The sequence below is a fragment of the Hippocampus comes genome, unplaced genomic scaffold, assembly GCF_001891065.2.
Source record: "Hippocampus comes isolate QL1 unplaced genomic scaffold, H_comes_QL1_v1.1 scaffold401, whole genome shotgun sequence".
Classification (NCBI taxonomy): domain Eukaryota; kingdom Metazoa; phylum Chordata; class Actinopteri; order Syngnathiformes; family Syngnathidae; genus Hippocampus; species Hippocampus comes.
This window is the reverse complement of record NW_017805210.1, coordinates 151398-178532: the sequence shown is the minus strand read 5'-3', so window position 1 is coordinate 178532 and position 27135 is coordinate 151398. Positions and strand designations below refer to the sequence as shown.

The 27135-nt window shown below is 46.1% G+C and overlaps 3 protein-coding genes and 2 long non-coding RNA genes across 9 annotated transcripts in view; 4 read left to right on the top strand and 1 right to left on the bottom strand.

The window, feature by feature from the left end:
• The window catches only part of igf2bp3 (insulin-like growth factor 2 mRNA binding protein 3), a 16984-nt gene extending 5839 nt beyond the window's left edge, over nt 1-11145 (top strand). Inside the window, exons 3-16 of one of the 2 annotated variants that reach the window (XM_019868897.1) lie at nt 1055-1103; nt 4316-4367; nt 4552-4615; nt 5502-5780; nt 5870-6004; nt 6224-6346; nt 6454-6589; nt 6845-6970; nt 7156-7224; nt 8973-9092; nt 9163-9237; nt 9329-9460; nt 9540-9653; nt 10595-11145. In XM_019868897.1, coding sequence (XP_019724456.1) covers nt 1055-1103; nt 4316-4367; nt 4552-4615; nt 5502-5780; nt 5870-6004; nt 6224-6346; nt 6454-6589; nt 6845-6970; nt 7156-7224; nt 8973-9092; nt 9163-9237; nt 9329-9460; nt 9540-9653; nt 10595-10696 — 1576 coding nt within the window. In that variant the 3' untranslated portion in view covers nt 10697-11145. The remainder of the gene's footprint in view (nt 1-1054; nt 1104-4315; nt 4368-4551; nt 4616-5501; nt 5781-5869; nt 6005-6223; nt 6347-6453; nt 6590-6844; nt 6971-7155; nt 7225-8972; nt 9093-9162; nt 9238-9328; nt 9461-9539; nt 9654-10594) is intronic. The other variant, XM_019868898.1, reaches the window with a different exon arrangement.
• A 2597-nt stretch (nt 11146-13742) lies between these two features.
• Nucleotides 13743-21405, bottom strand: gpnmb (glycoprotein (transmembrane) nmb). Its single transcript, XM_019868893.1, has 12 exons — nt 20442-21405; nt 19617-19772; nt 19175-19318; nt 18881-19054; nt 18371-18532; nt 17685-18008; nt 17553-17594; nt 17262-17459; nt 16913-17018; nt 16422-16642; nt 16257-16347; nt 13743-14909 (listed from the first exon to the last, which is right to left on the bottom strand). Exons 1-12 carry the CDS (start codon nt 20509-20511, stop codon nt 14756-14758), a joined length of 1842 nt encoding a protein of 613 aa, XP_019724452.1. The 5' UTR covers nt 20512-21405; the 3' UTR covers nt 13743-14755.
• LOC109515241 (uncharacterized) lies at nt 15325-16511 on the top strand. Its single transcript, XR_002168148.1, has 4 exons — nt 15325-15503; nt 15609-15834; nt 16037-16113; nt 16425-16511. It is a non-coding gene; the product is annotated as an uncharacterized LOC109515241 (long non-coding RNA).
• LOC109515240 (uncharacterized) lies at nt 17406-22902 on the top strand. 2 transcript variants are annotated; one of them, XR_002168147.1, is made up of 4 exons: nt 17406-17513; nt 20199-20298; nt 21517-21518; nt 22159-22443. It is a non-coding gene; the product is annotated as an uncharacterized LOC109515240 (long non-coding RNA). The 2 variants fall into 2 exon arrangements; XR_002168146.1 differs by lacking the exons at nt 21517-21518; nt 22159-22443 and adding an exon at nt 22843-22902.
• A 299-nt stretch (nt 22903-23201) lies between these two features.
• Nucleotides 23202-27135, top strand: part of LOC109515236 (polypeptide N-acetylgalactosaminyltransferase 15-like) — a 7445-nt gene continuing 3511 nt past the window's right edge. Inside the window, exons 1-7 of one of the 3 annotated variants that reach the window (XM_019868896.1) lie at nt 23202-23993; nt 24091-24257; nt 24852-25056; nt 25907-26035; nt 26192-26309; nt 26658-26849; nt 26925-27056. In XM_019868896.1, the coding sequence (XP_019724455.1) occupies nt 23584-23993; nt 24091-24257; nt 24852-25056; nt 25907-26035; nt 26192-26309; nt 26658-26849; nt 26925-27056 (1353 nt within the window). In that variant the 5' untranslated portion in view covers nt 23202-23583. Of the gene's footprint in view, nt 23994-24090; nt 24258-24851; nt 25057-25867; nt 26036-26191; nt 26310-26657; nt 26850-26924; nt 27057-27135 lie in introns of all 3 variants that reach the window. The other 2 variants (XM_019868894.1, XM_019868895.1) reach the window with 2 other exon arrangements.

The following is a 27135-nucleotide window of genomic DNA, read 5'->3' as shown; positions in this document are numbered from 1 at the left end:
GGGTACACTGCAGTGGATGCGTGCTACTGGTTGGAATGTTATTATGCCCCCTGATTTTGGGGGGGGGGAGTGCATAATCAACTTCATGTGTCTTTTTTAACATCCCTTTGACACTTGAGGGTTTGTGTGATGTAGCTCATAAAGGTGCTGCATCTACACCCCCCCCCAGACGCGCGTAAACGTGCTCGACCTGGTTTCTGGTCTCCCACTTTGTTGTTGCGCACATGAGGCCGCCCTCATGTACGTTACGGCCCTTCAGGTTTGTCAACAGGCAGCGGACTTTGGAGTGGCCTCCCATTTCTATACAACGTCCTCCTGCAGGGAAAACACTCAAACATGCAATTGCCGCTTTGTCGTCTCGTGCTTCCCCTGCATGTGTCCCTCTTAATTGCGCCGCTGTCCATCCCCAATGCTTTTAATGACTAACGCGACTTTCGAACCAGTCAGCACTGTTTGTTCCGCTCATCTTCGCTGGATGAACAAGTGCACGAATTTCATTCTTCCCCATTCGTGTTGGCTCAACCCCCCCTCCCCCGACACAACAGTTGGGTCATCCCTGGAAAAGTGCGAGTCACTCTCGGGGACATTCATTGACTCCACTTTTGTTTAGTGCACTGTTCCCAAGATAGTCTATTTTATTTTTTTATGGTCCATCATACGTTTCCTTTGTTCCGTGTGTGTGTGTGTTGCAATTTTAGCTCATCTCATCTTCAATTAAAGCCACCCAATTAAATTCAATCTCGACATCCTGAAGTCTCTGCAACGGCTGCGATCGTATTGGAAATAATGGCTTGTCCTAGCTGCATTTTTATGGGCCAGATACCTCCTCAAACAATGGCAAAGTGGATTACACTTTACCGTTTACGCCTTTAAAAATGGCAGAGACCTCACAGGAGTTGAGGTTCACATGGCTGGAATAAATGCTGGCTCGACTCCCCCATTTATTTATTTTTAATTACTATTTTTTTGTTAAAAAGCATCCATGAGAACCTCGATCAAGTTATATCAGCATTTAGCCATTCTTCAACATCATCTTCCCTTCTTCTCTCCTCAGGAGCTGTAAGCTGCAGATCAGGAACATCCCGCCTGACATGCGCTGGGAGGTGAGTGCTAACAGGCTACCGAGTGTTTCCGGGGTTTGGTACGTGGTGGGGCACCCCAGCTGGCCTCTTTTTCATTCAGATGCCTTTTGCGGAGGGGGGGGGCGGAATCTCCCCCCACCCCCCACCCCTTTTCTGGGAGCGTTTCGACATAGCACGTTTCATGGGATCGCACATGGCTGTACCTCAGCTCAGGCCAAGCGAGCTCACCAAGTGGTGGGCCAAACTGTGGTTGGAACAAATGATTTGACATGGCGACGCTCAGGTTTTGAGCCAGTGATTGAAAATTCTTTCTTTTTTTCTTTTTTGTGTGTGTAATGCGCAACAAAATTTGGAGAAGCGACATGTTGGCTGGACTTGGAGAAGAAATGTGCAGGAATGCAGCTTGTCATTTGCGTCTCAGAATGAATTGGCTCACTCTTTGCGCCGTGTGGTGAATCTGTGAGTTTCTTTAGCTAATCCGCGTCTATCAGCGCCAACGATAGTGTCGAAGCGAAAGGTGTGTGTGCGCAGATGTAGTGATGATCTGGCACGGGGTGGGGGGGGGAAGAAATGCTGTTTATTAAATAAATTATACTGTCTAAAAAGAGGTTTAAAAAATTTACGCTGGTGATTGACAAGGGCAATGCAGAGGCTACGCTTTTTTGTTGTTTTTTTTTTTTTTGTCCCCTGAAATAACTTTTGTTTTACTACTTGCGCCTCCTTCCCAATTCATGAATGAATTTAATGTTGAAACATCTGCTGTGTGTGTGTGTGTGTGTGTGTGTGTGTGTGTGTGTGTGTGTGTGTCTGAGCGTGTGCATACCGTGAATAAAATAAATAAATAAATACAAAAGAGAGGGGGGAGAAAAACCAACTTGGGATACATCGTTTCAGAACCATTACGGGGCAGTATATGAACTACTGAAGTCTTTTCACGGTTTACAGTGTTGTGCAAAATTAAAGGGTACAAATGTTATGGGACATTGCGTCCTTTCCCACTACAAGAGGATTTAAAAGTTTTGGAGTTGGAGCAAGAGAAGGCACCATTCACTACGCTCTACGATTATGTCAAAGGGAAGTATTTTTAGGCAAAACGCACCCTCAAAATTTCTCTTAATTTAGAACAGTGTGTAGGTGGCTCTGCAGTTGTTTCATTACAAAAAAAAATATAACAAATTCTTCTCTCTCACTACAAAAAAATGGTATGAGTGGAGCAACAGTGTGAGAATGGTGCACAAGTTTCATTAAAAAAAAAATATATATAACAAATTCTTCTCTCTCACTACAAAAAAATGGTATGAGTGGAGCAACAGTGTGAGAGTGGTGCACAAGTCTTGCATTTAAATTCCACTTTATCCGCCATACTGGCTTCGCTTTGAAGTCAATATTCCGACATTTGTGGGATATATCTGAAAGAGAAGGGTGCATGATTTTTATTTTTTAGGGGGGTCTCTCTTTTTTTTAATCTAGATCTTAAATCACCAACCGTGCCTTCCAACTCCTCACTCCCATTTTCTTTGTACAGCGGTGACAGTGTGCGCTCGCAGTGTTGTTCCATTCGGGAAAGAACAATTCAGAATTTCCTCAATGACACACACACACATACTTGTTCAAACGGGAACCGTGATGTGGTGATTGTGCAATTCCAGCTTGCCATAGACTGGCTCGCCGTGTGCATTTATTTCATTTTATTTTTTCTAAAGGCAAGCGCTGGCGTCGCCACACATGGGCCTTAAACTGTGGCTCCACACGTGTTACTAGCATGTAGCCCAGGGTTGCCTTCTCCAAAGGTGATGAGGAGGTCTCCCCCTCCCTTGGGAGGAGGGGGGAGGGTCAGAAAAAAAAAAAAAAAGATCAGGGATCTTTTGATGCCAAGGCCCTCGCATGTATCTTATCAGGTAGATTAGACAATGGTCGTGGTGCATTCCGCCCCTCAGCGTGAACGAGCTGGCGAGAATCGTGGCGTGTTCGCGAGCTGTAGTGGGTGGCTAAGGCCCGGACCGTTTCTTTTCCCCGTCCATGTGCTTTGATTCACAGAATGTGTAGCATGAGTTCGCACCCCTCCCCCAGCCCCTTCTTCCTGCTGGAATGCACCCCACCCTTTTCCTGAATGGCCTGGATTCTCATTGGCCACCCCCTCCCGCCCCACTTGGGGAAGGACAGGCAGCCCAGCCAGCCAGCGTCGGGCGCCGCCGCATTTTGCTGGAGGCGCAGCCAATGACTCGCAGTTGACATGGCAAAGAGGCGGGAGCTTGCTTGGTTGGTGGGTCGCCTCAGGGGTGTGTGTGCATGCGTGGAAGGGGTGGAGGTGGGGTGGGGGGGGGCAAGTCTTGTTGGCTAGGAAGTGGGGTTGAGCTCTTGGAGGGGAAGGGGGCGGGGGTGTGGCCTTGGGTTCAACGGCGTATGGTCAAAGGTCTTGGTTCTGCTTAGATCCTTTGCTCCCCCTCTCGCCCACAGTTGAGCGAATCAATGAATTCAAATGCTGTGGTCTCCAGGTGGCCGAGTTGATGCGTCGCTGCGTGTTGGAGGTTTTTGGAGGAGGAGGTTTCTCCTACTTGCCAAATTACGCCAAAGATTCAAGCGTCTTTATTTCGTGTGTTTTGTGTGTGTGTGTGTGTGTGGGGGGGGTCAAGTCAATCGTCGTTGACCAGCCGTAACCTTAAATATACTTGCGCAATCTAATGAATCACAATAAAAGCGTTTGTGTCAAATGTCTGGCTTGTTTAAAATGATGCTAACCCGAGAGGTAGTGTTTAGCTATGATTGTAGCCTGCGGTGGTGAAGAATACTCATTATCATCGAGGCATTTCGGCTATTTTGATAGTCGTGTCGTGAACATGCATGTCAGAATTAAACGCAGTGTACTTCCACGCCGTTGCAAAAAACAAAAACAAAAAAAAAAACAACCCAACATTGAGAAGCAAATCAAAACTGTTCCCCTTTTTCAAGGCATTTTTGTTCCAACTTGGATTCTGAAGGGGGTCTTTGAGCATAGAGTCACTGATTGAGTGGTCAAAATGTTTCAGTGTGATCATTGGACCCCCACCACCACAAAAAAAACAAACAAAAAAAAAAAGACATGTTGCATCTGTATTAACTGTCAAACTCCAATGGCGCTTAATGCTGTGGCCCAGCTAGACGAACAAGTTCCCATGGATGGGCTTACGCTCAACAACAAAAGGGTCCGGTCAAAGCCCGACCGTGGTCCTAATTATGGCTTTGCTTTTCCCCAGGTGCTGGATGGCGTCCTGGCCCAGTATGGGGCTGTAGAATGCTGTGAACAAGGTGAATATTCGCACGTGCTTGAGATGTTGCCTTTTTTTTTTTTTTCTTAAGTGGGTTTGGCTTGCAGAATTTGTAGGCCTTCAGAAACTTTTTTTTTTTTTTTTTTAATGAATAAAAAATGTCATGTGAAGGTAGTAAATGGTCAAATGATGAGTGAATGTCTCTGCTGTACGCTCCTTCACAGTCAACACTGACACGGAGACTGCAGTTGTCAATGTTCGATATGCAGCCAAGGACCAGGTCAGGCAGTGAGTGTATATACACACACACACACACGCGCGCGCCTCTAAACTCCTCTTCCTTCTTCTCTAGAAAAATTGTCTTAGTTTTTGCAATATGCTGAATAAAAAAAAGTCAACTTGCATTGGCAGAAAGGTAGATGCGATTGAAGCCAACGGGGGTTAGATTTGCCATTTAGTGCCCCCTAGTGGACGTAAATCGCACTTGTTTGGTGATGAGTTCATGTCGTGTGATACAGTATGTCATTTTTTTCCCCTCTAAATGTATCGTTCTACCTGTTATTACGGATTGCAGGCCTAGACAGTTAAAGCGGAAGTCGAGGTCTGAATTTTTATTGCAAATCACATCAGTTGTCACATCATAAATTGCAAAGAAAAAAAAACGTTTTTCATTTGGCTTTTGCTTTAAAGATGGAGTCCGTTCTTCATGTACCTTTCCTTTTTTCCGGCGCGCTCATCCTTACTTAGGTCGGTCGCGGTTGAGCCCGAGCTTATCACGGTTGACTCTGGGCGAGATGTTTTGTACCTAATTTATTGGCTCGTGTGTGTGTGTGTGTGTGCGCGCGCGCGTGCGCCGTTTCTACGCGCGAGAAGAAGCGGTTAATTGAACTGAGTATCTGGTAACGCACACTTATCTTTGGATGCCGCAGAGGTTTATCATCGTGTACTACTCGGAAATTGAGTTAGTGTACAGCAAACGGGGGCATACGTCGCGGCTCGAGCTTGACGCTACTGCGTGCGTTCCGCCTGAGATGCTCAAGAGAGATTTTTATCAAACCAGCGCACTTCTGCTTCATCGGGTTTTGTTTGCTCCGTCACGACTGTGCATCAACCTTCCCGCGCTCTGAATTCACAAGGCGATCAAAGGGCCAAACGTCTCTTTTGTTTTCCTCAGAGCCATCGAGAAGCTCAACGGCTCCATGATGGAGAACTGCGCTTTGAAGGTGTCTTACATCCCGGACGAGACCGCCGCACCGGAGGGTCCTCCGGCGGCGGGTCGGAGAGGCTTCAACGCCCGCGGACCGCCCCGCTCGGGCTCGCCGAGCCTCGGCGCCCGGCCCAAAGTGCAGTCGGACATCCCGCTGCGCATGCTGGTCCCCACGCAGTTCGTCGGGGCCATCATCGGCAAGGAGGGCGCGACCATCCGCAACGTCACCAAACAGACACACTCAAAGTTGGTCGCGGGGGGGTTGGGGGAGAGAAATTGGCGCGCCGGTGACTTGGCAGCGCGGAACGTCATCGCTTCTGATCCTCACGTTTCAGGATTGACATTCACCGGAAAGAGAACGCAGGCGCCGCGGAGAAGCCCATCACGATTCACTCCACGGCGGAAGGTTGTTCAAACGCCTGCCGAACCCTCATGGAGATCATGCAGAAGGAAGCACTAGACACCAAGTTGTGAGTTTGCAGCCCCGCCCCCTCCCTCCCCTCCCCTCCCCGGTTCGACACTCGAAATTGACGCTGTTGTGAAAGGTGTAAAACATGCAAGATTGTGGCCCTCGAGGACGGCTTTGGAAAAAAGGCCACGAGAAGCCTCAAAATACACATTAAGCGGCTTCTCATGTTTAACATGAAGGTGACTTTGATTGTTTTTTGTTTTTTTTTTTTTTCTTGCAGTACTGAGGAAATCCCACTAAAGGTTCTAGTACACAACACCTTTGTCGGAAGATTAATCGGCAAGGAAGGACGAAACCTGAAGAAAATCGAGCAGGACACGGGGACCAAAATCACAATCTCGCCGTAGGATCTTTTTTTTTCAAATATTTTCCGACAGAGTTTCCGCTGAGAGCGCTTCCGTGCGCTCCGGGGGGGTGGGTAAATCTTGACGCGCCGCTCGATCTGTGCAGTCTTCAGGACCTGACCCTGTACAACCCGGAGCGGACCATCACTGTGAAGGGCTCCATCGAGGCATGCGCCAGAGCGGAGGAGGAAGTGATGAAGAAGATCCGAGAGTCGTACGAGAGCGACATGGCTGCCATGAACGTGAGTTGGAGTTGTCGCGCGTGGCCGCAAACTGCGATCCGAGACTGCGTCAAAGCGGCTCATTCATAAACAAAACGGATTGTGATGGATTTGATTTTCTCTTTTTTTTTCTTTTTTCTTTTTTTTCCTCTTTTGCAGTGTACCTAATGAGAACTGCAAGTTTAATTCGCCAAGTGTGTTGTGGTGAAGACCTTCATGCTCTTGGTTTTGTCAACTGAAAGTGTTTTTTTTTTCCCCTCCCCCCGCCCCCCACAGCTCCAGTCTAACCTGATTCCAGGCTTGAACTTGAACGCTCTCGGTTTGTTCCCCAGTGGCACACCCGGCATGGGTCCATCCATGTCCCACGTCCCCCCTCCCGGAACCGGCGGCCCAGCATTCGGAGTAAGTGGCGGCCTGTCAAATCCTGTTGAAGTAGCGCGTCCCGTAGACTCTGATCATGCAGCGCGAGCGGGGTTTCCCTGACTCACTTTGGCGCGATTGGCTCCGGCATCTTGGAGCTCTATCATTTAGTTAGTTCGTAGCACCCACCCTCCCCCCTCCCGTTTGATGTTTCTGTCTTCCTGTAGTGCAGTCCTTATGGGGGCGAGGGTCCATTTTGGGCTCCTGTGATGTCGGCGAGCAGCCAGCCCCTCGCCGTAAGTCACCTGTCCCAAAGAGCTTTGCACGGCTTGCGGCTGCTCGCTGCGGGATGACTCGCCGGGGGTGGCTTGCGTCTAACAGTCTCGAGCTGCCCCTCCCCCCTTTCCACCTCTCAAGCTTTCAGGCCCTCATCCGTGTGCGACCTTTAACCGGCAAGCGCGGGAACCGGCAGCTTGGCTACTTAATGTTTTACTAGTGCTCGAGATGAGGAAAGCGGTACCTCGACGTGAAGGCAGTCAAAGCAAGTTGTTGGCCCCGAGCTGGCGTATTGATTGGGGTATTGGTCTCAATCCAAGATCGATAACGTTTGAGTGGTTGGTGTGTGTGGGGGGGGGGGGGGGGGGGGGGGAAGCTCGTTGTGTCTTTGAGCAAGTGGTGCGCTGTGGCACTTTGCATGAGAGCATCTGTTATGTTTTTTTTTTTTTCCTGGAATGAAAACAGTTCTGTGAAGTCATTGTCCGAAAGGCGAAAAAAAAAAAATCCTCCTTTTTAATGTAATTTTGCAGATGTTGGAATTATGAGTTTTAGATTGATTTTAAATATTTTTCCTGGTAACGTTTGGCCAAATTTATGGGTGAGGCGTAAGATGACCACATTTCACTGCCCCATATGCTTTTCTGGAGGCTGAACTGGCTTTAAAAGTAGATTTATAGCGCCACCTGTTGCTTTGGCCGTGTGCTGGACAGTCCATTTTCACATGAACTAACATCTTGCAATGGAATTGCCCAGTACTTTTTTTTTTCTTTTTAAATACAGTGGTACCTCTCGTTATGAAATGAATTGGTTCTGGAAGAAATTTCTTAACTTGAAAATTTTGTAAGTAGAGACGCATTTTCCATATGAAATACCCTAATCCATTCGACGCCCCGCAAAATTCAGACATAAATGTTTTCTGAAGCACATAAATGCATCAAAATATGTAACCCATACATATGACAATTAGATTATTGCACAATCAATGAGAGTTGTGCATAATGTAAAAAAACAAGGAATAAAAATGATGGTCCGTTCACTTTTAACTGCGTCATCATCATTGTTTTTGCCCTCTTTAGTTTATGTTCTCTCTGAGAAGTCGTTTTTGCCTGGAGTTTTATAAAGAACTGACCCAAGGATGTTTGCTTTTGTCGGCTTTTAACAATCCTCCGAAAATGTCCAAGGCAAACATCGGCAGAGTGAGCGATGGCCATTTTTTTCCGGTTGATTCACATTTACGTAAAAAACGATCGGCCCACCTCATGGCCCGAGGAGCGAATGTGAGGACCCCGTCTCGACACAGATCTGTCCGTCGACACAGACAGATACGGTAGAGGTCCCTCTTAGCCAATGGGCTGCCATTATGAGGCTCGGTAATAGCCAATGGCAGAGCAGCTACACGTATGTTGCTGTCAGGAAACTCGGAGCTGCGGCGAGCAGCTCGGACTGTATTTTGACCTTTCGTAACAAGAGGCAATATTTTCCCGTTGAGGCGTTTCGTCACTTGAAAATTTCGTATGAAGAGACGTTCGTAAGTAGAGGTACCGCTGTACAGTACGTTTTACGTTGCTACTTTTATTTTTATGTACATTGTCAAAAGCGCTGCTTTGCCAATGTCAGCGGCGTAGTGGTAATATTAGCCCAACTAACAAAGGTGCTGGACTGCAATCGCGTTGTTGAGAGCATCACCGGGATGAGTCTGTGATGTTCAGCGGTGCTGTGAGCGACAGCATCCAGGCCCAATTAACAATAATATGTTCCCGCGCACCAGGGACACCCAGAGTCGGAGACGGTCCACCTGTTCATCCCCGCGCTTGCCGTGGGAGCCATCATTGGGAAACAGGGTCAACACATCAAGCAGCTGTCGCATTTTGCCGGCGCCTCCATCAAAGTGAGTCGGCCGCGAATATTCGCGTAATTCCTCGAAACGCCGGGGTCGCCTCATCTCTCGTCTCCTCCAGATCGCCCCCGCGGAAGGAATGGATCCCAAACAGAGGATGGTTATTATCGTCGGACCACCAGAGGCTCAGTTTAAGGTGCCGCACGCCCACATAAACGCATAAATGGAGGTGTCTTTAAAGTTTATTTCCCAGGCTAAATTGCCATGTTGTCCCTGTTCCGTGGCAGGCTCAGTGTCGCATCTTTGGCAAACTGAAAGAGGAGAACTTCTTCGGACCGAAGGAGGAGGTGAAACTCGAGGCCCACATCAAGGTGCCCTCCTTCGCTGCCGGACGCGTCATCGGAAAAGGTGGCAAAACGGTAAGCTTCCAACGTTTGAGCGACCGCCCGTTCGTTTGCTTCCGCGGTTTCGTTAAAACGGTGGTTCTGTTGGTCGCAGGTAAACGAGTTGCAGAACCTGACCTGTGCCGAAGTGGTGGTGCCCAGGGACCAGACCCCCGACGAGAACGACCAGGTCATCGTCAAAATCAGCGGACACTTTTTTGCGTGTCAGGTGGGGACTTCTTCTTCTTCTTCTTCTTCTTCCCAAAGTTGCATTTCAGAGCCTTTCCATAAAGATTTAGAATGGGTTCGCAAAAGCGCACCATACAAGGTGACGTGTTGAAACATTTTGCAAGTCGAGGACACGCCCCTGAAAAGTTGGTCATGGCCCAAAAACGTAACCAGGGAGGTGTCAAGTCTGCAACTGTGCTCGGCTCGGCAGTTGACGAGGATCTGTCGCTTGCCATCATGGCACCAAAAGCCCTACCTTGAGGAGGAAGTGAATTTTGCTGTGGTCACCCTGCCTTTGCGTTAAGCTAGGTCTGGGCTATGAATAAATGTAATCAACTGGAGAGTTTTTTTTCCACTCGGGCAGAATTTTTTTTTTTTGAGACGGCAAGCTTCTGCAATTCAAAGCGCATCCTCCCCCCGACCATGCACTGCTTGCTTTGACATGCCTGCGAACAGAGCCGAGCTAATTTACAAAAAGCAGAGCCCGTCTAGCCAAGATATTTGCTTTTTCCGACCCCTCTAGGGACAATATACAGTAAGCGAAATCATTTTCGCATGGTTTTCCGTATGACAAGGAAAGCAGCCTGGTGGAAGGCGATTTCAGGAGTCAAAATATTGCGAGCATTCGCAAGACATAGAGGGGGTTCTTCGGATGCTCAAATCTGCAAGCCTTTTATAGGAACCTTTCCTGAACCTAAACGGAAAATCGTCATCAGGGAACTGTCGAAAAGGAATTGAACTCCATTTTGTCAAATGATGTCACCATATGATGGCGATTATTGCTGTGGAAAACTCTCAAGGCGGACGACGAAAAGTACTCCATTTGAGTCACGTGTGCTTATTGTATTTATTTTAATCGGCTCAAAACTTTCTGGGAATCGAAAGTGGACAAATCTTACCAAAGCCATACATGAAACCGATTTTTTTTTTTTTGCCCTGCAGCTGGCCCAAAGGAAGATTCAGGAGATCTTGGCTCAGGTGAGAAGACAGCAGCAGCCCAAGCCGGCGCCCGGCGTTCAGCCTCCGCTGCCCCGCAGGAAATAACGTGCCAGCGTGCGCTGGAGGAAAACGGTGACTGAAGCTGCCTGACTCATGAAGACGGTTGGCGGGACGGATGCAGCGGAGTCCGGGAGGGGTGGGGGGGGTTCGACGACGAGGTGTTACGAACGCTCTTCTCAGGGGTCAAAGGTTATTAGAAGCCTACCAAAACATCCAGCCCCTCCGCGCCTCACTTGAACGTTCAAGTGTGGCTAAGAGACGCCCCCCCCCCATCCCCCATCCCCCTTACTTCTCCTCCTCCTACTCCTCTTCTCTAAACCGCCACCAACCTCACCTCTCTGCATCACTGTAGGAATGTATCGGAGGGCTCCCGTCGACGTCACCTTGCCCTCACATGTACGCACCCCTCGACCGCTCTCCTCCTCCCCAAAGGGCGTGTCTCTCTTTTTTTTTCTCCTCCCCGTTTTTTATTTTATGATTTTTTTTTTTTTTTTTTTTTTCGTCCTTGGTGCTCTGATTGCTTTTTTTCTTTCTTTGAATTTTTTTTTTTTTTTTTTAAACTTGCAACACAAAGAAGAAATGAAGATCCCCCTCCTATCGCCTCTTTGGTGTGGTACTTCAAACCCGACAAAGATGTTTTGGTTGACTTTGGATTTGGTTGATACTTTTCAGTGTTTAATTGGTTAATGAAGCTTTCTCATGAGTGTAAAAAGAAAAACAAAAAAAGGCATTGCTCTTACGGTCCTGGTGGGGACCGCCAGAGGTTTATTTCGGGGTGGGGGGGGGAGAGTTGGCTCAAATTGGTAGGGCCACGTTTAGGGGAAAGATTGTCTGAGGCCAGGACCCCTGAAGGGGTGGATTATAAACTGGGTGTCCTGCCCGTCTAATGAAAGTGGCATTTTATAAATTCGGATGCATTTTATAGATAGTCCTAAATAGATGAATTATATATATATATAAAAATACATAGATAAACAAACACCAGGCATATATCTATCTATAAATAAATATATATATATTTAGAGGTGAGGGCAGCGCCGTGACTGACACTTTGGGAAATGGTGCTGAAATGCTGCTGCCCAGGAAAACCAGTTTAATATGCATTTTACTTAACTACCTCAGGATCTAGTACCTCAGAAGAGACAAAAAATGATTATATATATATAAAACTATAGAAGAAAAAAAAAATGTTCCTTTTTTCTTTTTTTTTTATTTTTGCTTTTGTGGTATTTTGTATACTTTATAAAGCTGATAGTCTTTGAACATTTTTATTTTTTTAAGAAAAAAAATTTAAAATTTTTTGGTCGGCTGCCAACTGACCCTTGCCTTCAACTCTAGTGCTTTACGGTGGCATTGTACATGTGTGTGAGTGACTAAAGATGACCCTGTACATAACGTCTATTTGTACATAGCAGCCCCAGAGCCGGAGTTGGCACGCCTCAGCTGGCGGCTGACACGAGTATCCAGAGAGAATCGCCTCAGTTTTTCCCCTGAGGGTCCAGCCATCTCTTTTTTTGTTTTTTGTTTTTTTGGAAAGAAAATTACAAAACACCTTGCGACTCAATGCCAACCGTACATGATTACAGCAATGCCATTTAGTTTTGGGATTGACTTTATCCGGAACGGTACTTTAATTTGTCCGTGAAATTCAATTCATTTCTGTGGTCCGGGTTAGATAGTGCAGGGTGGACTCGAACGCTTCTGCGCCCGTCAGAGCCCGAACCCGACCAGCTTAGCAAATTTAATCAAGTCTACGTGAACGTCGATCACTGCATGGTGAGGGTAGGGGGAGTCGCACTGATGGATGCGTGTTTTTTTTTTTTTTTTTTTTTTTTTAGTTGCTACAGCAAAACATGATTTGAACGTTTTTGTGACCCGCGCAAGTGTAACGTTGTTTTATCGACACAGACTGACTTAGGAGGGATAAGAAGTACAAACCCTGACTCGGAAAAGAAAAAAAAAAAATCAATTTCATTTGTGTCATCATGCCGAATGTAAATATGTTGATTGTGGTAGAAGCCCTTTTCCAGAACACTTTCTTTTCTTACCACCCCACACCGGCGCGCCATCCTAACATCACGCTTAAACTGAGTGGCACAAGTGATACTTAAAATGATCCCCTCTGACCTCCCCTCCACGCCCACCCTCCCTTTTCTCCGCAGTTTGTTTTGATCTACCTCTTTAGACAAGTATTTGAAGTAGAGGCATTCTATTTGTTAGAATTTAATCCCGCTCCCATCCCCCGCATATGAATTAAAAAAAAAAATACAAATCGTATACTCTTTAGAATTGCGAAAATTTATGGATTCTGCGCCCGTCAAAGCCCGAACCCGACCAGCTTAGCAAATTTAATCAAGTCTACGTGAACGTCGATCACTGCATGGTGAGGGTAGGGGGAGTCGCACTGATGGATGCGTGTGTTTTTTTTTTTTTTTTTTTTTTTTTTTAGTTGCTACAGCAAAACATGATTTGAACGTTTTTGTGACCCGCGCAAGTGTAACGTTGTTTTATCGACACAGACTGACTTAGGAGGGATAAGAAGTACAAACCCTGACTCGGAAAAGAAAAAAAAAAAATCAATTTCATTTGTGTCATCATGCCGAATGTAAATATGTTGATTGTGGTAGAAGTTGAGTGTATCCATGCTTCCACAGTAGAACGCCGTCTACCTCAGCTAAAGGGGGCGGGGTAGGGGCGGCTGTTGTGCCACCGAGCGCGCCCCCCGCCCCCTCCCTGCCCCCACTGAGCGCCAGCGCGCACGTATACCTATCCCCCGCATATGAATTAAAAAAAAAAATACAAATCGTATACTCTTTAGAATTGCGAAAATTTATGGAAAGTGATCAAAAAAAATTTTTTTTCAGTATTTATATGTACTCTTTTTGGCTTAATTGAACTCCTCCAACCATCACCATGTCTTTCTGCTTTCTCTTTTTGGTGGTGTGGCTTCCTTGTATTTGAACTTTTTGCTTTTTTTGGGCGGGGGAAAAAAAAAGGTCAAATCACCTGTTTTGATTTAGCTTTCAATAGTTGATGAGAAAATGCAGTTGTTGTTGTTGTTTTTCATTTTAAAGGGCCTGCCTTTTTTTCTAATTTGTAAGACTACAAAATAGATACAAGTCCTGTCTTGTTTCCCTTTGTCTTTCACAAATGCTACTCAATTGCTGATTTTTTTTTTTTCTCTCTCTTGGTAGCCATTTTCTTCTGTTAGCATTTCTTGGCTGTGTAACATTCTACTATGGGACTGAATTCAGGGATTGGGGTCCCCCTTTTATTTGGGAAAGTGATCTAACTACAGCATGAACCCACCCCCCCTTTACCCCCCGTCTGCAAACATGCTTGTGCCCCTTCACCTCCCCCTCACACAGTTCCACTTGTCAAATGCCTCTGAATAAAGGACAAAAAAATTATATTGTTGCCGATCCTAGTTTTTTCTTTTTTTTTTTTTTTTTTTAATCTATGAGATGTAGTCTTATTTCTGTCAGTGTTCTTGCATTCGTGCCCGCAGGAAACGGCATCACTCGCTGATAATTTGTATTGGAGATTATATGGCCCACTTCTTTTAAAATCATTGCTAATCAAATGAAGCCCAAAGATTTCTTTATTTATTTATTTTTTATATTGAATGGTCAATTGTTATCCATAAAAGCAAAAGTGGCTTTCATAGGTTCCAGAATAGGTTCACATCTTCTCCTTGTAAAAGTCAAGAATAATCTTGGATTTATAACAGTGATTAATTGCAAACACACACCCCTGGAGCTGGTGTGTTTAGAGAATTCTCATGAAACTGCTTCTTGACAAGAATTAGTTAGTTGACAGCTTTTATTCGAGACCCCGTAACGCTCTTAACGTCTCATTGCTAATTCAAGCTTGGCTGCTTCACACTTATTAGAAACTCTTTAAACACCATATTGCATAATGTATTCCTGCAAAATGATTACATACATAATGGTTTCCTCTCCTGACATCTTAAGCACATATACTGTTATGTGAATATTAAAGTCATCTTTAGCATTTAATGGCGTTTGATCCTCGTTTTTTTTTTTTATATATGCATTGGATTTACCATTAACTGTGACAGTAAGTGCCATGAGGGAGAAGCAACTAGAGTTGGTGCGTCTCGGTCAGCAGGTGATGACGCTCCTCGTTTGAGGGGAAGAGCGCCTCCCTCAGGCGCATCACGCTACCTGCAACCCCAGCGCGGTTGCCGGCATCCTCCAACAGCGACCGACGAATGGGCCGGTACACCTTGTGGCGTCTGGGAAGAAAAATAAGATGTGCGGCATCACGAGTTGGCAACTCTACCATTGAAAAGTTTGGTGGTCACCTCGAAATGGCGTGTTTGCGTGTGCGCGCACGCACGCGCAAAGAAGCTTTTTTTCCCTCTCGTTTACAATACTGTACTGTATTTTATGCGCCCCCTCGAGTCCAAACATGACATTCTGATTAATATTGTGTGTGTACAATTTGAGTTAAGAAATAATATTCATCTGCTTTTATTCAGCTCAGGGGATGGTCAGATGGTCATTTGATTTTTACCACTTGTGGACTGACATCACAGTTGCTTAGGTAACGACCAATCACGGCTCACCTGTTCACTGAGTTTGGTCATGTGACATTCGCAAACTGAGGCGTGACTGATTGGTTATTACCTGAGTAACTGTGATGTCATATTTAGTCGACAGCAAATGGCAAACTGGACGTACCTGAGATGGATAAAAGCGGGTGACTTTTACTGCTGAATTAATATATTTATTGTTAACTGTTTTTTTTTAGTTCCCCTTTTAACTGTTAGCTCTAAGACAAGCGAGCGCATTGCTAATGCACTTTGGGATAATTGTAACAAACTGTGGTAAGTTGTACCATTTATAAAACTATACAAATCACCACAAGCTAAATCGCACTTGAATGATAAGTACAAGTATGAGTTTTATTGGATAAACTATTACCCTTACAGTTCAGACAGCCACATTCAAGCGACGTGAGTTTTCACCTTCACAAGTAACTGATCATCCCATCTACCAACCAAGCTTCTACTCTGACTACCGGATAAAACCTCTGCCCCAGCTCTGAACCAAGCTAATACAAAAACTCCGAAAGTTGCTCGACCCGAACGAACACTTATAACCGTCACACCTGTCAAGCTGACATTGGAAGCAGAGCAAAAGATGAATCTTGAGAAGGTAAAACGGAAAATAACCGTTTTCTCTCTCTCTCTCTCTCTCTCTCTCTCTCTCTCTCTCTCTCTCTCTCTCTCTCTCTCTCTCTCTCTCTATATATATATATATATATATATCTAAAAGTTATCATGGCCCTTATTTCATAATGTGACAAATATACCAGTCAGTCTCTTTTTGACACATAATGGGGTTATTTTTGGCCCAGTTGTTTTTGACCAAAGGAGCTGCATTCCAGTTTCCGAATATCCAGACTGTCTGGGCAGAACATCAGCAACTGGAGAGGTGTGACAAATCTGCATGCAATTCCAATAAGGAAGTCTTCAAGATTTATTTCCGGTATTGTCTTTGACCATATTTTTGATTAATTCAGTGTTCTTTACAAAACAGTATTGTTTAAAGGATGTCTAAAGATAAGAATTACTTACCTGTAAACAACACATGCAATCAATGCAAAGAAAGCTCCCAGTACGGCGCTTGTAGATAGGATCACTTCAATAGTATGAGGGTTCTTGGACTCTTGAGGAGAGGAAATTGTCCATAAACTTTTTGCAAACAAGTAGACTTACTCGAACACTCTCCATTTCACTCACCAGGGGTCGCTTGCAACTTGTTAATGGTGACGGTGGTGCTGGTCAGTGTCATGGTACGAGAATCCTGCAACGTGATGTTGACGCAGTAGGTCCCCGGCTTGAGAAAAGTTCTCCTCAGGTTCACCTCGCACTTTGCGGAAGGAGGAACGTCGTTGCACATGATGCTGTGCACCGAAGTGCACGTGGGGTCCGACACAATGGTGCACGCCGAAGTGGGGACGCTGAAGAGGAGGTAAGACGAGTATCAGCGGTTCTCAAACTTAAAAGAGCATTTTTAATATTATTGTAAGCCACTGTAATGTGTTGTGCAGTTTAAAAATTAACACTGCACTTACATTTATGAAGATTAGAAAAAGAATATTTACTGTATTGCAATTACAAGTTTAAAAAAAAATATATATTATATATATATATATATATATATATAAACACATTAAACAAACAGACCGAGATCGACAATGTTTCGTCACATGAAAAGGTGATATACACACCTGCCCAGGCATTTCACCAGGAAGCTGATGTCAGTCTTGGTTACTCTGGCAGCCAACACATCAACAATGCGGCTGTTGGCCTTGCTCTGCAGTGGACGCTTGGGCTCTGTGGCAAAAAAAAAATGCGGTGCAGTGATGAATCAGGAAAATGTGTTCATTGCGACAATGGACTGCTCTCAGTGAGTCAAAATTGGAACTAAACTATGATTTTGACCAGTATTCATTTTTGCACTTAAAGATGCAAAGGAATGGAGTCAGCCCACTTTAATCCTCATTTGCTCTGATTGTCCTTCATCTCTCAGATCAGACCGGATGGGTAGAAAGAAAATGGCTACTGCCTGACACCCACCGATGATGCTGATGTTGCCTACAAAGATTCCGTGCACGTAGCGGACACACTCGTTGCCCTCGAGCACACGCTTGCTGCGAAGCAGAGCACAGAGGGTCGACTCTGGGGTCACGCTGGAATCAACGGATGGGAGGACTTCTGTGGTGGGCAAGCCCATTGTCATGGTGACAGGAGATGAGCTGGATATCACTGAGATGGCTGCAAGAAGTGGCATGACGACATGAATTCATGGGACCGGCAGCCATGTTTGCGGTACGTGCAAATTAGCAACGCAGGCACTTCCGAGCTCACCTTGGGGGGTCGTCGTCATGGCTGGTGGAGACGTGTGGCGTTCTACAGGTGGAATACAAACATGACCACCAAGGACAATTATTAGCAATAATAAGGTTGTATAAATATTTTTATAACGGATAGTATTATTACCAGTAGGCGGCGGTGTGGACGTTGTCGGCACGGAGGTGGCGGTAGCAGGCGGACACTCTGTTGGAAACGCTGCCTCCACCACTAGCTTGACACTCCTGTTGCCCACCGTGCTGTAGGCGTGCGTGGTCACATCGCGGTGGGTCACCACCTGGTTGCCATCCTTGAAGTCCCACATATAGTCGAGGGCCACCGCCGTCTTCAGGTAACCGCTCGGGTCGTGGAGATGCACTCGAAAGACGACATCCTCGCCTCGGAAGAACACGTGGTTGGCGGACTGGTTGACCGCAGACTTCTGGGAGATGTCCACCGCCACTGGGATCATGTCTTAACATGGACAAGCACAGAGACCATCAATGGACAAATCTCGCCTAGGTTACAAACCAGGCGTGGGCAAACTTTTAGTGCTGAGGGGCCATATTTGATTGTTAAAAACCGACGCTTCGAGAGGCAAAGTGTGTTGAGACCATTTTGAGATCTAAAGATAAATTTAAAAAATCTTGAATTCTAAATAGCAGACGCAGCCAGTGGAGGATTATGCTCCCTCTTCGGTGTTCCAGTTAAGACGCAAACAGCAAGATGAGCAACTCTATTTCAAATAAGCAATTTTTTGGAACTGATGAATGCAACAAATATCACAGCACTTAAATACTTTTTGGGCCATACTTTCAAAGAAGAGTATACTCTACCCGTGACGTAGAAAACAATGTTGTCCATACTCAAGGGACTGTATTTCCTGCGCTCACGTTTACGGTACACCATGACCTCCATGACCTCAGCTCCCAGAGGGATGCTGGAGGTGTTGAGGTTCAGACTGGAGGAGTGGCCGTCACATGTCTCGAAATATTGTCCTGTATCAAGAAAACAAATAAAATGATGACCAAAAAATAATAGGGCTGATCGCACAGTTAATTATTGCGCTACAAGATTAAAATAAAAAGCTCAATCAGTGCAACACTATAATACAGTACATACAGGAGCTGATAAAAATTCAGCCATGAAAGTGAACCATTGTTTTGTGTCGCATAAGGAAACCAAAATATCCATCTACGCATCTATTTTTTAATCCGCTTATCCTCACAAGGGTCACGGGTGTGTTGGAGCCTGTCCCAGCTGTCTCCGGGGCAGCCTTTTTATACTCACTGTAAGTTTGCCGTGGTTGTGGAATGAATGTGATGAGGTGTGTGGAGATTCCTCACCCATCGTGTGCCACACGTAGACGTAGTTCTTGCGCCTCCAGTCGTTGCTCTGAGGGAAGGGCTTCCCATCAGGGAACGCATTGCATTTGCTGGCGTCCGTACATTTGCCAAAGCCATAGTCGTCCATCCACGACGTCCAGTTGTACACGTAGCCCGAGCGCGCTTGTCCGTTTGCTGCAATAAAGCAAAGTCTTGTGATGCGGACCGCTGTTGCATATACTCCAAACGGTTTATAAGGGATATGAAGGCCAGGCAGGGCCATTTTGACAGCACCTGAGGCCTCCAGCTCCGTACCGTCATCACAGTGCTCATCCCACACGAGTTCCCCGCTGTCGTCCTCTTTCTGGCATGGCGGATACTCCAGCTTGGCCGTGAATGAGATGACGGAACCGTTGAGCGCTGGGCTGTCGCTGGTGAGGCGCACCGTGGGTTTGCCTCCTGTGACATTCAACGGTTTTACAAGACTCAACAGACCAAGCGCCGGGGCACATTAATTCGAGTGATTTCAGAGCTCATCATGTGGAATGTGAGAAATTATTATTCCAGTCTTTTTTTTTTTCCATCCATCTGTGAAAGTGACATATTGTGACCAATAAAGCATTTAATGACTCTTTCACAAGATGTCAGAATGTAAAATCGACCTTTTGTTATTCCTACAGCGGAGTAATAACTTTGCGTTCAATTAAACAGGCTCAGATGTCACAAAAAAGTACATTTGTTTGAGTGTTGAACTCACCTCGTCTGCGCATGAGCTCCTTGGGTTTGGGTTTTATGGGCGGGTAGAGGTAGTCGTCCCATGGGCTGCTGTCGGGAGTCCAGCCTGGGATGGGTGGGATGGGGAAAGGAGACTTTCCTCGGGCGCTGTGCTTGTGGGGGAACATGTCAGCATATGCTGGAGAAAGAAACGGGGAACGGTTACCCAGACAAAAAAAAAAAAAAAAGCTAAAGCAAAAGTTTGCATTATGCATAGTGTCATCAAGGACTCTAAACCGACCACGGGCGAGAATGCGCTTGGCTGGCAACCGGTCCAGGGTGTATCCCGCCTCATGCGCAATGACTGAATATTTCACACATTTGTATTCATGTCATTTTTTTTTTTTAAACGTGTTCATCTGCAGTGCAATGGAATTACGATGCCAGGAAATATTTTGTATCAGACATTCATTCTTGTCCAAATGTGACGCAGTAACATTGGCCGCAACGTCATTCCGTTGCGTCAAAACCATCAATAATCAACATTGAGTGTAACATGTCAGTGATTGCATTCGATTTTTTGTGTTGCTGAGCGTTGACAGACTTTTTTTTTTTTTTTTTTTAGGAGTTGGAAAGTACGCAGTCAATTGTCACCGGTGGCGACTCGGCTAATCAAACTCATGAGACTGACTGCAACAGCGAGCCGGAGGGAGGACATCATCGCGGTGAGTAAAATAGCCAACATTTACAGGAGTTGTCCTCTGCCACCCCCCACAATACAAGTCAGCAAGCAAGCGTCAAACACACGCATTTAAATGAAATACAGCGACCCATTTCAAAAGTTTCCTTTCTCTCGCCGACGTCTTACTTTTGCGTCCATCCGCTTGATGAACGAAGCCGACGCACCCCAGAAGAAAAATATATTTCAAGACTCCCATCTCTCCCCCCTCCAAAAAAAAAAAAAAAAAGCCCAAAAGTCAAGTCGTCCCTCTGCGCTTGAGTTGATGTTCTCCCACTACCCTGCTCGTCCTGCTGCGGTTTGCCTGTTTGTGTGCTTGCATGCAATAATTGAATCTGGTTCGGGTGAGCACATAGACATGTGACCCTTGTTAACGAGACACATCTCATCCCTCATTAGGGTGCCATGAGGCAAGCAAGTCATGAGGAGTGAGGTGCATCCTCTTCCTCTTTTCTTCTGTCCACTTCTAAAGAAGAATCCTCAAAGTGAAGTTAAGACACGATACGTGTGGTCTCGGATTATTGAATGCAGCTTTTAAATCGCGCAAAGGTGTGTCCTGCCCTTAGATGCGAAATTCAATTGATCCATACTCGGAATCAAACATCGGCTCTAATGAGACCAACTGAACAAAGTCATAAAAATCCCCCAGACGGTCCAATTGCATGAATGTGATTCCATTTTCGCTGGCACGTGTTTGTCCACGGGATTGTGACTTGAACCCATACTGACCCAACGATGGGCCCGAGCTCGTTGCGCCACAGCGGCCCAAAAGCAGAAGCAAAGTGGACAAACTGCGTGTCATCCAGCGTGATTGCCGTTTTTGTTTCAGCGCGATTACCCGTCACAAGGTCTCTGCCCAATTTAATTTCCATTTAAAACGTCAAAGCGAAAACAGCACAGCGGGCTACTGGCTCACATGTGTGCCTCATTGTTCTGAGGTTTTTAAATCTCTGCTCTGGCCTTCCTGAGTGCATTGCGCTTGCATGTTAGGTTCATTCGACTGAAAACAAAAAGAAAACTACTTCCACATTTATGCCACTATGATTTAGTCCCACAAAAGTACATTTTTAAGAGTCATTCGTATACCTTCGTCATTATTTTTGTTCAGTTCATCGGAGAAGCGATAATAAAAACCACAGTCTGTGCATCCGTCAATTTTGTAAAGCACCGGCGCCAATTGATGAATAACTAGTTTTAAAATCAGAAGTCAAGAATAATGACTGTTATTGTGGATTACATCTCATAATTTGAAATTTTGGTTCAGACTTTAGCAAGCATCATGGAACTTGACATGCTTGATTTGCTTTCGCGGGCCACATAAAATGGTGTGGCGGGCCAGATGTGGCCCCCGGGCCTTGACTTTGACACCTGTGATTTAGAGTCTTCGTGTTAGGTTCACAGGCCGTGCATTAAAGCTCTCTTTTTCTCTTACTGGGCACATGCCGTGTTATTTAATCGAGAGGTGAAATGCAGACACGTTCCGAGTGTGTGTGTGTGTGTGTGTGTGTGTGTGTGTGTGTGTGTGTGTGTGTGTGTGTGTGTGTGTGGGTGTGTGTGTGGGTTAAGGGGGGTCGGGGGGGGGGGCACGTGCACATGTGGTGCTGCTATGTGCTGGCAGGGAACGCCTCTTCGTCTCAGCGTATTTTGGCTCAAGTAGACGACATATGGAAGTGTTTGCTTCTGGAAATAGATGAAGTTGTTTTTTTTTTTTTTGACATCCCCATTTGCCCTATGAATGAACATGTTCCCAGCAGAACACATGCAATTGACCTCCGCTGACCCCCTTCTCTTATCCTCCACGCAGGCCTCTCATTTTGGGTCCAGCCTCTCTTTTGCTCCTTCTCAGAAAAAGGCTCCTGGAAAGAACAATTATCCTGACGCGCTACATTAGCGGCGCTCGCGCGTCAACACCGAAATGAACCCCGGCTTAACCCGTCGTCGTTGTCCTCGTTCCTCCTCTCTTCCTCGCCGTAATCACAAACCCGAGAGGACACGCTGCCCTGTCATCCCGAGCGGAGGGGGGGGGAAGTGAGCTTTTGTACAAAATGCACGGAAGGTGAGCTGCTTGTCCGTCATCATCACATACGCATCCAGCAACATGCATAAAACCGACGTGGACCGTACGTCAGCTGGTGTGCGCTGGCCTTTTCACGGCAAGTCCTTTGATTTTAGTTGATGTAATTCCATTGTGGCTTAGACAGTATTTATTTTGAAATTTAAATCAATGTTCAAAATGGATCCAGGATTAAAAAAAAAACAAAAAAAACAGTCTTCCCAACCAATCACCAAATAAACACGACTATGACATTTATGATTATATGTACAAACAAATCATTTAAAATAATTTTACCTGGTGTATACATATCAAAAAAGTGAACTCAAAAGCTATACTAAAATGTCAATATTTGTCCAGCAAGGGATTAAAAAAAAAAAAAATTACTGCCACTAGGCAGTGCTATAACCTAAATCTGACTGTGATAGCAACCTGCAGGGAAAACCCGTATTTTCCATGGTCTTATCTTCCATCCAGATGAGCCCTCAAGCTGCCAAAAAAACAAAACCACGAGATCCAAACTGGACTTGACTGTTGCTGCTTTCCGGCATTATCAGATGAAAAAAAGGTGTGCGTGTGTATGTAAGATTTCCTAACTAAAGCCAAGGATGGGGAATATCTTGCTTCTCAGAGCAAGCCTACGTATTGCCTTTGTAGTTAATGCTCCCTGGATCCTTTTTTCGTGTCGCAATTACCCTAAAGTTGTCAGAAAAATACACACTGGCATAAAATGCGGACAGCTGGAAAAAAATATACGTAAGTAAACTGACCATGTATTTTTAGTTCATCGCTTCCCACCACTGATGTTTTATAGGAACATACGATTGTGCGGATTTGCGGAACGGCCGACATAAAACTACTTAAGTAAGCCTTTTTTTTCCTCCCCCGTGTGATTATGTCATTTCGGCCTCCGTATCTCATATTTGATTGTTACTTCGTGTTAACAGCGAGAAGCAGGTGGACGCGCACATGTTAAATGTGTTATTGGACGAGCCAAAAACGCGTGCCGGCTTTAGGACCGCGGGGAGTCCCAGATGATAAGCAATCTAGTCCACTGTTTTGGACTTTCTGGGACTCTTGACAGCCTGGTTGCGGAGTCTAATGGATGCAAACGTGCTTGGTGCACTCGTGGTGCCGTGGGTTACTTTTTGGGGTGGACTGAATGCGACAATGGAACTCAGGATTGAACAGGGCTAAGTTTTGGTGCCTCTCTGCAAAATGGGGCTGTGGGGCTTGCACCGGCGGATACTGTGTTTATGGTTGTTGCTTCTTGGATTCACCTTGCTTCTGCTGATCGTTGCTGACCTTTTCCACGGAGGGGAACGTCACTCCCAGCAAAAATTAGTCGGCGCCCCACGCCGCCCCTTCCAGCAGAGCCTTCGTCCGCCGGACGACTTGGAGCTTCTCGGAGACGCGGCGTTGGAACTTGTACCCGACTTCGTCCCCATCAACTCGCTGAAAGAGGACCAGCTTTTGTTCGTGGCGTCCACGCAGGGCACAAAAGACCCACCGCACAAGAAGGGAAATTACAAGGTGCTCTTGCCCGCGGCGAGGAAGGAATTTCTGTCCGCTCGTGTGGGACAAGGAGCGCCGCCGGATCGCTCTCTGCCCGAGACGCGACATCCTAAGTGAGTCCGCCACGAAACCAAAACCATTTTTTTCCCGCATCGTTCATTTCGATGGCGGGTAAGTTGTTGAGTGTGAGATGATATTCTTTTGTGACAGGTGTCTTGGCGAGCAGTACAGTGAATCTCTGCCCTCTGCCAGCGTGGTCATCTGCTTTCACGACGAGGCTTGGTCCACACTTTTACGCACATTGCATAGCGTCCTCAACACAACGCCCAGATCCTTCTTACTGGAGCTCCTCCTAGTGGACGATCTCAGTACACATGGTATGCGTGCCGACAGGATGGCACTGAGCTTGCATATTATAGTATGGTCGTGGTCCATATGTCCTGATGCATTCTGCTTCACTCATTTATCATTCATCCAACTCTGTTCATCCATCCATTCATCCTCCCATCCAGCATCAAACCAACACTGTCCTCATCAGTTTCTCATTCATCTACTTATCTACGACTCTCTCCTTCTTTCCATCATCCACCCTATTTTCCATCCCACCATCCTACTCACCATCATCCTTTCTCCCATCCTAACATCTGCCCCCTTTTCATCCATCCGTCCATTCGTCCTACTCCCCACCTATCCATGCATCCATTTGTCCCTTCATCATCATCATCCGTCCTACTCTGCATCCATTCATCCATCCATCCTACTCTCGATCATCCCTCCTCCCATCTCTCCCTTCTTCAGCCCTCCTACTCCCCATCCATCATTCATATTTTTTAAAATTCATTGGTAAGAGAAAAACAAAGACAAAGTATATATCTTGCTCATCCGCCTGTTCAACTGGTCCTATGTTACCATCCACAGTCATATCTCCATATGCAACCATCCATCCATTCACCCACTTTGTCTCTTTCCAGATGACTTGAAGACGATGCTCAGTGAATACGTGTCCCAGCTGGATGGGGTGCATTTGATTCGCAGCACAAAGCGTCTTGGGGCGGGCGGGTGCCGGAACCTGGGTGCGTCCAAAGCTTCAGGGGAGGTCCTGGTGTTCATGGACTCGCATTGTGAATGTCACAGTGGCTGGCTGGAACCACTCCTGGAGAGGGTGGCCCAGGACAGGTAAGAGCGGAGTGCGGGGTACATTTCTTTGCCGTTTAATGCACTAGTAGAACGACATGCTATGAGGGAGGCAACATTTTGCACTTGTTAACTGCATGCGACTCGTATTTCTAGTGACATAAAATTCTAAAAGTTGACCTGTCGCGCGTCACTATTCGTACTGGTAACGCGCAGATGTCAACTTGTGCACAGTTTTGCCTCACTAGTAACATTGTTGGTATACTAGTGTACCGTCGTTGTTCGACTAGTACACAGATAAGGCAGTAGTTGAGGGGGAAAAAACTGACACTAGTCAGACAGTTGTTCAACTAGTGACGCTTAGTTATTCTATTTGTGTACAGAAATGTAATTCGAGTCCAGAGTAATAGGGGGAAAAAAAACACCACAGGAAAAAAAAAAAACTTTTCAAATATGCCTCAGTCATTCAAGTAGTCAGCCCTCGTCATTCTATGAATGCGCAAAATTTTGATATTGAGTGCGCTAGTAGCGTGACAAATGCTCAAATGGCTTTCCACAGCAGAGGTTACTGATCTCGTGATCTGGTGCTGCTCAGTCCGTCTGCAGTGTGGCTACAATTAGAATTCCAATTAGGCGCATCTTTGGTCTGGAAATGGTCACGTGATGGTCCGCTATTCTGTTTTGCTCAACATCTTTTGTCTCTGTCAGTGACATTTTTTATTTTTTATTTTTAGGACAATACCACATGATGGAAATATTTCAAACACATGCTAACCACAGCCGAGACTAATAAAAGACGGCGTGTTATTAGACACAGGCGCACACGTCATGCATGTGGTGTTTCTTTGTGCAGGACCAGAGTAGTTTCCCCCATCCTGGATGTGATCCACAGGGACACGTTCAAGTACAACGCCACCCGGTGGCCAGTGTGGGGAGTTTTTGACTGGAATCTGGACTTTTCGTGGGAGTCCAAACCGCAACTACTGGACGGGGACTCAGACTTGGCGATTGAACCTGTACTGTGAGTTTACAGCCTCTGTTATGGCCTCTTTGTGTCATGACTACAGCCCGAAGTTGAACTTCCGTTGTACCGGCGTTCTAACACCAGAGTGGGATGTTTTTCTCAATCCTCTGTCCTTGTGATTATTTCATCCTGTTTTGATTCTGACCGCAACAGGAGTCCAGCCTTAGGAGGTGGAGTTCTGGCCGTTGACAGACATTTCTTCCATAACGTGGGAGCCTTTGATCCGGGGATTCTACTGTGGGGAGGGGAACAAATTGAGCTGTCAATCAGGGTTAGTTTTTGTTTGAAATCCAGCGAGATCAGCCTGAAGAAATATGATTCATGTTCTGAGCTGCGCTGCGCTTGGGTGATCCAGTTGCCTTTTGCCAAGTTGTTGGGAATGTTGTGCTCAAGTCACAGCCTTGGAATGTTTTGCTTTCCACCAGCGATCAACATAGCAAGAAAATATTCCTTGACCTTTAGACGCCATTTTGGGGAAATGCATCTTGTGATGAATCGAATATGACATTGTGCAGCACGCAGAACCAAAAGAACGCTTTTCGCATTCTTTCAAGTGTTAGACGGAATCAAGCAGGAAAACGAAACTTAATCCTTCTGTTATTGCTCATGCTTTCCAAAGGTGTGGTTGTGCGGCGGCTCCATGGAGGTGGTTCCCTGCTCCCGCGTGGCCCACTTAGACTACCACCAGCTCCGCCGCCTCCAAGACCAGGAGCAACTTGAGAGGAACAAGATCCGCATCGCTGACACGTGGATGGACACGTACCGCAATATCTTCTACAGGCGGGACACCTTGGCTCATTTTATACGGCAGGTGTGTGTGGGTGTCAAGTGATATTGTCGTAACTCGGAAAGAGCACAGAATGTACAAAAAAGTGCTTTATTACAGTCTGAGAGGCCCAATATTACCGAGCGCCAGCAGCTGAAGATGACTTTGGGCTGCAGGGACTTCCACTGGTACCTGACGACGATTCATCCCCAACTTTACATTCCGCAGGATAGACCGGGACTCTCAGGCGAGGTAATGTGGACACACACACACACACACACACACACACACACACACACACACACACACAAACACATATACACAAACAAAT

Bases quoted from the DNA above. Each gene is read 5' to 3' on its own strand.
- gpnmb (XM_019868893.1), bottom strand. From the start codon at position 20,511: ATGGGAGTCTTGAAATATATTTTTCTTCTGGGGTGCGTCGGCTTCGTT. The intron at 19,319-19,616 runs GTGAGTTCAACA...TGAATGTCACAG, and splicing joins GGAGCTCATGCGCAGACGAG to GAGGCAAACCCACGGTGCGC. The intron at 18,533-18,880 runs GTGAGGAATCTC...TTCTTGATACAG, and splicing joins CTACGTGTGGCACACGATGG to GACAATATTTCGAGACATGT.